Here is a 10,230-nt window from a genome sequence, read left to right as displayed (position 1 = left end):
GTGCTGATGTCACTTATCAAAAAGTTCAAGTTTGTTTTATGAAGTAAAGTTCAAGTACATTTCCCAAGTATACTTTATGTAATAAGTATACTAATATCCATATACTAGCAGTATACTTGTAAGTGTACTACTTCAATACTTCTTGAGACTAAATTGGCCCACTTTTTAATTTATAAAAATATACTTTTAAGTGTAGAAATAGCAAACTTTGAGTGCACAACTAGTTTACATCTAAGTTGTATTTTGTACTGCAACTATACTATGAAGTGAACTTATAGGTATATGTTTAGTTAACTTGTTATATACTTGTGGCCCACTTTTTATTTAATGAAAGTACACTTTAAAGTATACTCTCAGTAAACTACTAGTTTAATAGTTTTTACTGCAAGTATACTTGTAAGTTTTCTTTAACTTATAGTACTTAGCCAATGATTTATGCATTACATAAAGAGACTTGCTCCTTTTGCTATTTGACTTGATGTTTTGATGAGATTAAAAACAATAAAATTAGTTTTTCTCTCATGCCTCCAGGGTGAACAGAGAATGCAAAATTGTTAAAAAGTCTTGATGAATTGAAGTAAATTCATATCAAAGCACACGTTTACAAACTCTCACACACTAATAGGCTACTCTATCAAAAAGTAAGCATAAGCCAAATATACTTAGACTTTTCTGTGTACTTGTCAGTATGAGCCAAATATACTAAGACTTTTCTGTATACTTGTCAGTATGAGCCAAGTGTACTTAGACTTTTCTGTATACTTGTCAGTATAAGCCAAGCATACTTAAGTATACTCTTGTTAAGTATATCTCTGATAAGTACATAAAGAGTAAACTGAAAGCATACTTATTTTAAGTTTATAAGAAGTATACTAATACACTTGAATAAAGATAAGATAAGATAAGATATTCCTTTATTAGTCCCGCAGTGGGGACATGTTCAGTGTACAGCAGCAAAGGGGATAGTGCAAAAAACAAGATGCATCAGCTAACAGTAAAAAAGAGCTAAACAAAGTGTAACAAAATATGAACCATTTAAATAGAAGGAAGTATAAAAATAGGAGCAGTATATACAGTATTGACAATAAACAGACTATTAACATAATTGCACAAGTGGAAAATGATATTGCACAGTGAGAATGAATGAATGAATGAAATTCCACCTGAAAATATCAGGTTATTGTCATTATTGTTATTGTTTTTTTGGTGTGTAAGTGGTCTCCTGGGAGTTGTTAAGGGTTGGTTACATATTTCAGCCAATGGCTTAACCCATATTTGGGAATAAAATACCGATGCGGGATTTACAGTATGTATATCTTTGGGTAAAATGGGTGAAATAAACATGGTGGAGTCGTTTGCGGGGTGTCTGGGTAAGAGAATCGAGCACCCCCCAGCCAACACGCTGTGGGCGTGGCCTGTTGTTGCTGAAGTCATTTTCTGTATACTTGTCAGTATAAACCAAGCATACTTAAGTATACTTTTGTTAAGTATATCTCTGATAAGTCTATAAAGAGTAAACTGAATAAAGAATAAAGTCATAACTTTAAGAGAATAAAGTCATAACTTTACGAGAAAAAAAGTCGTAATATTACGAGAATAAAGTCATAACTTTTCCGAGAAAAAGAAGAAAATAACACGTAAAACTACTTTATAATATTCTGATTTTATTCTCGGAATATTCCAACTTTTTTTTTCATAAACTTCTGATTTTATTCTCGTAATATTATGACTTTATTCTCTAAATCTCAGATTAATATTTTTTTCTTCAATGTGGCCCCTATACTCGGTGGTACCGTCGTACCATAGACCTACAACAATGATAAATAAAAATGAAAATGTAAACAAAAAAACAGTTATTCATTTACATGTTTATAAATCCACAGGGAGCCACTGGAGAGGAGCTAAAGAGCCACACGAGGCTCTGGAGCCGCAGGTTGCAGACCCCTGTACTAGGGTAAAATGGGTGAAATAAACACGGTGGAGTTTATTTGCAGGGGTGTCTGGGTGAGAGAATCGAGCGCCCCCCAGCCAACACGCTGTGGGCGTGGCCCGTCGTTGCTGACGTCATTCAATGACAGCTAGCTGTCAGAAAGTGAGTTCATTCGCTCTGGTCGAGGCAGTCGGAGAGCTTCAGTCTAACGCTTCAGTTCATATCTAGCAGCACGGAAACACCGAGATATCACCGGACAGGAGCTTTATCCACCGAGCCCGTGGCCATGGACGAACAGGCGGGGCCCGGCGTGTTCTTCAACAACAACAACAACTCTGTTTTATTACCCGGTGGAGGTGGTGGAGGAGGTAGCGGTGGTGGTAAAGGACCGCTGCCGGATGGCGACGCCTCAGAGGCGGCCAGGGCGCAGTACAGCATCCCGGGGATCCTGCACTTCCTGCAGCACGAATGGGCCCGCTTCGAGGTGGAGAGAGCACAATGGGAGGTGGAGCGGGCCGAGTTACAGGTAAGAAAACCCACCACATTTTAATGTAACACACGGTTTACACATATATTAAGTGGCACTACTCCGCTCTAGCAGCTCTGCTTGAGTGGTTGATTGTTCTGGTTGCTAGGCTAGCTCGTTAGCTTGTTGCTAGGCTAGCTGGTTAGCTTGTTAGCTCCGATGCTAACAGAGCTGCAGCGCCTCCCTGAACCTGCAGCTGCACGACGACTGTTTGCGACCTCTTTACTGTGACTTAAACCACTACTTGCTTGCTTGCTGTCTTTAGGAGTTGGAGGACAGGCGTTGGAGTGGACTTATAGGACAATAAGTTTAATTAAAAAACCTACTGAAAGCTATGAGTCAAGTGTATCTAGACTTTTCTGTATACTTGTCAGTATGAGTCAAGTATATAAGACAAGAATACTTAATTATACTTTTCTTAAGTATATCTCGATCAAAAGATTAAGTACAAGTAGGCCTATAAGACTTTTTTGTATACTTATCAGTATAAGCCAAGTAGACTTTTCTGTATACTTGTCAGTGTGAGTCAAGTGTACTTAGACTTTTCTGTATACTTGTCAGTATGAGCCAAGTGTACTTAGACTTTTCTGTATACTTGTCAGTATGAGCCAAGTGTACTTAGACTTTTCTGTATACTTGTCAGTATGAGCCAAGTGTACTTAGACTTTTCTGTATACTTGTCAGTATGAGCCAAGTGTACTTAGACTTTTCTGTATACTTGTCAGTATGAGCCAAGTGTACTTAGACTTTTCTGTATACTTGTCAGTATGAGCCAAGTGTACTTAGACTTTTCTGTATACTTGTCAGTATGAGCCAAGTGTACTTAGACTTTTCTGTATACTTGTCAGTATGAGCCAAGTATACTTAGACTTTTCTGTATGTGCAATACTACTTCTTACATTCTCATGTGCGTATAATATTAATGTCCAACATGTGCAATATTACTTATTTTTCTGTTTGTTAGCTTACTTTACCTTTTTTATTTTACTTATCTTATCTTATTTACTCATTTTATTAAATATATCTTACTTAATTGTTATTCTATTAGGCACTGGTGCTAGAAATAGTATTTTTTTTTATTTTATACACTTGAACTTGTTGTAATTTTGTTGTATTTTTGAGCAATCTCTGGCACAAGATTTCCTTCAGGATTAATAAAGTTCTATCTCATCTTATCTTATCTTATCTAGCTAAAGTGTGTACCTGCCTACTTCTAGCTTCTAGCACCCCGCCTTGATTTTTATTGCAATTTAACTCTAAACTCAGAAAAAAACTTACTGGAGTGAAAGGTAGTAGTTTTCTTTAAGTGTTTTGAGCTCTTGAGTCAGTACAGACAGACAGACAGACAGAGGTTTACTACACTCAAGACACAGTAGTGGAGTCAGGATGTCTTGTTTATAAATCTTATCATAAGCTAGCTGCCATGATGCTGCCACTCCTGAAGAGATAGTTATGCTGTCGTGTCTGTCTCTGTTAAAGGCCGCAGAGATTTTAATCCACTCTTTTTTAGTAGTATATTTGACCCTTACTTATTGGTCAAACAACTCAAATATTCATCTATTTATAAGATATAAGAAGACAGAAGGGTTTCCTTGACATGACACAAACTGGTACACCTTATGTTTAGTTTACTTAAACTAGAAGATAAAGTCTTGCAAAGTTCACTGTTCACTTGTGTTTTTCAGTCCAACTAGACTGTTGACTATAGGGCTGTGTATTTGCAAGAATCTGGCGATACGATACGTATCACGATACAGGGGTTACGATTCAATATATTGCGATACAGTGAGCAAGGCAATATATTGCAATTTTTTTTTTTTTTAAATATTATTTTAGGAAATCTGTCATAGTATAAAAGAACACACTACCATATGCATACAAAGTTGACTTTTTTTATGCACAGAGGACGCATATCTTTGCAAATGAAATAAAGTATTGACTGAGAGTTATTCTTTGCATGTAAACTATTAATTAAAAATCTATACAGTGTTTTTGAGAACCGATACAGTATCACAAAACATAATATTGCGATGCTCGATATTTTCAATGTTTTCTTACACCCCTGCTGTTGACTTTTTCCATTTTTGATTGCACTGTTTGGGAGTGCAAAGTGCGTTACTAACTGTATAGGGATGCACCGATACCGGATCGGACATCAGGCCGATACTGACTCAAATAGCTGGATCAGGAATCTGTGACAATGGGGCCGATCCAATAGATTCAGTTCTATGTTTATGTACTTTTATATATTATATACTGGAATTATAATTCCTGTTTAGGTTTTGACCAATTTGTTGCAATGTTTAAGTTAAGGCTGATGTTTCCTCCTTACACAAAAAAATTATCCCAGTCACTTCCACACAGTGAGGCATACAGTTTATTAATTAAACACTGGTATTGGATCGGTAATCTGTATCGGCCGATACCCAAAGCCCAGGTATCGCTATCGGGACTGAAAAAGTTGGATTGTTGCATCCCTACTACTTTGCCAGTCATCTTAACATATATTTAGCAGGTGAATTGGCTGACAGGAGTTATGTTTATAATATTTTCTTTAACTAACCCTAGAAACTATCGGTCAGTACTTTAAGTGCCTATAGTAGGGAAAATGACTTTGGACACCATGCCAGACCATTCTTATCCAACATTTGATTAGGCATCGTTACAGCTTTTTACTGTTTAACTTGTCTCCATGCTCACTGTTTGGAAGATTTGTCTTTCCATCATTTTGACCTAGTTGCGGGGCCATAATTGTTGGATCACAGACAAGAGCCAGCACTGACTTTTTGAGGCAGCTCCATAAACAGACTGACCTCAGCTAACAAAGAGACGAGAGGGAGACACTGCATTGTTTTTGGATTGGTGACGTATACCCTGCTCAGTGTAGTAGGTTTCTGACTCATCTGGGTCCGTGTATTAAGCTTCCTGTCTGCTGTTATGAAGCAAGATTATCAGCAAAGCAGCAGCAGCAGCAGCAGCAACTGCGGCAAAACACAGTGAGGTTGCTAAATGGTTTATTGGGTGGTTTGTTTGTGGCGGCAAAACAGTGCGCGCTCAATTTGAGTTCTTATTTTTATTGCACCTAAACCCAGATGTGAGGCTGGTTGATGTTTTGAACAGAATTTAAACTGCAGTGTTCATTAAAATGTCTGGCTTACTTTAATCACTGTTTCGCACTATCTATCTGAATAGATGCTTCAAGAATGAATTCTTTATTTTGACTGAATTTACTGTTGTCTCTCTTATAATATCTTTCTGTGCCAGTGCTGCACTATACCGGAGCAATAATGACGAATCAAGTGTTGAAAAGCTTTGAAAAATCCACATGGGATGTAACCTTGTTGTGTCCTTGAGGGATGTGCACATATTGCAAACATATATACAGTACTTTGTTTTATCCATAGAAGGTAATGGTGGATTAACCTTGAGTGAAGGGGCCACAGTGAGGAAGAAAAGATAGATGAACCTAAATAGACATGGATGAATAATGAAAAGCTCAAATGGCCATGCATAGAGCCTTAATGGAAGACATCGTGCAGCAGCTACTGTACCGTATGTTCTCTTTGGTCCACTTCATCCTTCTGCAACATGCTGCTCATATTACTCATCATCATGTCCACACACACTTGTATTTTAATCACAGAATCAAAACTGATTTGCATAATTAAAAGTTACATACAAGGTTTCAGATCAGAGACCATTATGAATGTACATAAAGCGATTTCACAACCCAGTGAATACTCCCCTCCCGGGATTTCTTGTTGGTTGTATAGTCCTTGAATGGAGGACAGTTGAAGCTGTGTCTTACGTCGCTGTTTGGGAGGAAGTCGAACCCCGGGGCTCGTAGGAATGTCGTCCAGCCAGCCTGTTAGGTCATGCTCAGAGCCGCTCCTCTCTACTGGAGCTGCACAGAAACTGTACTGTACATGCCCGACTTCTCCTATACTGCTGGGGGTTTCTGTGTAATGCATAGGCTGCTGTCATTCATGATCAGACTCTCGTTGAGCGGTTTATTGATAATTGATTGACTCGATCAAGCTGATTAGCTTAGCAAGTGATCGGTTACAGCTCTATTCAGTCTCTAGTATGTTATCTTGGTAATGAAAGTGGTTACAGATGCAACTAATGATTATTTCATTATCGATTAATCAATTCATTCTTAATTCTTTAAATCAGTGATTCTCAAAGTGGGGTCTGTGGCACTCTTCTTATGATGTAATATATAACAGTGGAAGACAGTCCATTGTATTGAACTGAAATTGTATTATTTTACAAGTGATTTTGCATACCTTTGCCATATTGTAACACACAGTATATCTACCTGAAAAATAATCTAATACACTACCGTTCAAAAGTTTGGAATCTCCTGCCACAAAAGCAGCTTGATTCGTTACAGTCAGATTGCTGAGAGGATTACTCTATATTTTTGACTGGTCTTTCATGCTTTTAGGTTGAAGTGAGAGTGTTCTTTACAAATAGATGTTATTTTGTATGATGGGTTTACAAAAAAAGTCATGTTTTGTACATGGAGAATAAAACGCTGTACGATGGTTCAACCAGACAAAGTTGCTGAATCTGTCTTCATTTTAGATCGACAACACTTAGTTTAAAAGTTTCTCGGGAGTTTCCAGAGACAGCAGGTCGTGCCGGACGCCCCTGATTTGCATAAAGTAGCCTAAACCTCAACTTTACGCAAATAAGGAGCGGGCGACGTGACAGTCCGTCTCTCGAATCGCGCCGCCACGCAACCAGAATGCATTGCCCGGCTGCTTACATAGACACTGAATGGGAAGCGTGGAAAGGACGGAGCCTGTGGACATGTAATCTAGGGTTTGCACTTATTGGAATTGGATCAGAGAATATCAGCTGAACATACTTTGGACTGACAAATCGCAGTTTAAACCTATATTCAACCTAACCACTGAGTAGACTGCAGAGGGCCCAAAGAAAAACAACTTCCGAGAATATTTAGAGCCCAATTGCACCATTGTGGTTCAATAATGATTGAGGGTCACTTACGCTTTTCTGGACTGGAAAACAAATTAAAAATCGAAGGGTACTTGGGGGAAAAATGGTTACAACAGTATTCTCCACTATGGGGACATCGACTAACTGGGGGTTTTGAATCATGTAATTCTTCTTCTTTTCAGGTCAAATAATACATTTGGTGTCTGAATTATACTGTTTTCTCTCTGTTAAAATAGCCATTATTGAAGGACAAGAAGAAAAACATCAATATGACAGCTGATTACAAACTTTTGATCGGTTGTGTGTATTGTGATATTGATTTGATTGATATCCCCCAGCCGTACTGATTAGCACAGATCTTTTCCAGGCCGGATGACTGAGGTTGAGTCGAGTTACGCCCTATACAGGCCAACTAGTGTGCTTCATCAGCCCTCTAGTTATGGGGAAATCCCTGCTCCATAGGGTTGCCAGAAGTATCCGTCAGCAGCCATAATTTGACACCAGGAGAAGGTTGAAGGTGACTCAGGGTGTAAGGTGGCTCTGTGTGGGTGCAGACTGAAACGTGGACCCGCTTATCTTTTCCCGGATAGTAGCGTCTCCTGTATTTCTGAAGGAAAGGCTTTTAACATGAGCAAGATTATTTTGTGTTATTCAGTTGTTATTCAGTTACTTATCTTCATGACTGCAGTGGAGCAGCCTAGAATTAGCCTGCCTCAGTTAGATGACTTATTACTGTGATCTCGTGTTTACTTTTACTAATGACAAAGCCTGAGGCGTATTTAGCTCAATGGTGCGGCAATCAGAAGGACCGAACCAATGCACAAACATACACATGCACGTACCGCGGCATTCAGAAATGGGTGTCACCGTCATTCCTCAGTCGATACTACGTCCACCCCCATGCTGCAGTTATTTTTGCTTGCCCTCCCAGTGTGTGCCTCAGAGTGGGAAAGTACAAAAAAAGTACATGCTTCCTCACCAAGAATATATAGTTTTCTCAATGTTATTGCTCTCAGATAATGACATAGAAACTTTAGGCTCCACAAATGTTGAGAAAATACCCATTCACATAGAAGCTAATGCTACACAACTGCTCACACATAACCAGGCTGTAGACCACAAAGATCTCCATCCTCAGTTAAGACAGGCCGCAGTAATATTCCCCAGAAGCACCACAAAGACAGTCATTGCAGTGTATATGACTTAGTCACTGTACAGACACTAGTGAGTAGTTTAACATGGTTTGTGTTTTTCCTGTGACAGAGCCAGAAGGGACCCTTGTTTATTGAGTAAAGCCTGGTCCTCTGAGCTTTACGCTACTGTCCCTGTTGGACTCACACCAGAGCCTTTCTCTAGTATGCTGTAGAGCTGGCTGTTAATTCCCCTCTCCTTCCTCCATTCACACTTACAGACTTCATCTGTCTACGTGGGTGTGCGGGACAGCTGCCTGGTTGTGTCACAAGGTTGCCTGCCTCCCCCCCAGTTTTACTGTAAATCTGAGGTCGCCAGTCTGTCAGAGTTGTAAATTGGTTTACTCACCAGATCAAATTGCTGTTGTGGTGACGATGTTGTTTTTGTTTAATGGCACAACAATGTTTTCCTGCTTTAAAGTGGCATCTACGTCTACATGTAGATTTTAAGTGAGTCGTGCAACTTGGTCCTTATCTGCGCATATGACTGGATTTTTATTTATTTATTTCATATTTTTTATATTTACATTAGGGTTGTCAATTGATTAAAATATTTAATCGTGATTAATCGCACATTAATCACACAATGTTTTTATCTGTTCAAAATTTACCTTAAAAGGAGATTTGTCAAGTATTTAATACTCTTATCAACATGGGAGTGTGAAAACATGCTTTATGCAAATGCATGTATATAATTATTACTAGAACTCAATTACCAACACAAAACAATAACACATATTGTCCAGAAACCCTCACAGGTACTGCATTTAGCATAAAAAATATGCTCAAATCACAACATGTCAAACTCAAGCCCAACAGGCTCCGCTCTGCATATTTACTCTGTAGATTGTGAAGCTGTTGTAAATGTTGTTATCAACATGGTTCTGCCGCGAGTCGACCACACCTTACTGTCACACCACCTATTTGTCAGAGAAAATGCTGATGTTGAAAAATGTAGCTCTTTGCCTGCATAGAGTATGTGAGCGTGTGTGCATGTGGGGCTTATGTAATATTAATGCAGCAACATGGGATGCAGCACCCTTGTCCTCAAGAAGCCCAACATACTGCCTTCGTTTGCACCCCCTGTAAGGTAGCACTGCAGTGTCAACTTGACGGCAAAGTGTAAAATGAAGCTCAAGTGGAAACTCGTGATGAGATGAAAAAATAACATATTTGTGTCTCTGTGAAGCCGTTTAGGAAAAAAAGATAAGATGTGTTTTTGACTGTGAGCAATCTCTGGCACGTGTAAGGCTTTTCTTTTGTTTCATGGGTGTTGTACAAGAGGTGAAAAAGCACAGTTCGGCTCATTCCAGATGACTGAGCAGAAATCTTTATTAAATCAGCTTGCTGTCTCACCCTGACCCTCTGAGCGATGCCCGTGGACATGAGCGGGGTGGATCGATGTGCAGTCTGCATTTGAAGTGGTTTAGCTGCAGCCATGATCACATGTCCTCAGTATAGTATAACGTAACTTTAAAATGGGTTAAAGCGGTTTGTTTGATACCTGACAGTCAGTCAGATGGTTGTGTAATACGTGTACATTAGGGCTGTCCCGAATAATATTTTTTGGCTTCGAAGCTTTGGTGAGAAATATTCAAAGGTATTCAAAGCTTCGG

At 39.0% G+C, this 10,230-nt stretch overlaps 1 protein-coding gene across 2 annotated transcripts in view; it reads left to right on the top strand.

The window, feature by feature from the left end:
• Positions 1–2,075: 2,075 nt before the first annotated feature.
• Positions 2,076–10,230, top strand: part of LOC141774172 (striatin-like) — a 34,310-nt gene continuing 26,155 nt past the window's right edge. Inside the window, exon 1 of one of the 2 annotated variants that reach the window (XM_074646574.1) lies at positions 2,076–2,456. In XM_074646574.1, the coding sequence (XP_074502675.1) occupies positions 2,217–2,456 (240 nt within the window). In that variant the 5' untranslated portion in view covers positions 2,076–2,216. The remainder of the gene's footprint in view (positions 2,457–10,230) is intronic. The other variant, XM_074646573.1, reaches the window with a different exon arrangement.

The sequence above is a fragment of the Sebastes fasciatus genome, chromosome 9, assembly GCF_043250625.1.
Source record: "Sebastes fasciatus isolate fSebFas1 chromosome 9, fSebFas1.pri, whole genome shotgun sequence".
In the NCBI taxonomy this organism is placed as follows: Eukaryota; Metazoa; Chordata; class Actinopteri; order Perciformes; family Sebastidae; genus Sebastes; species Sebastes fasciatus.
Note: the sequence above shows the minus strand (reverse complement) of the source record. Positions and strands in the feature narration are given on the sequence as shown.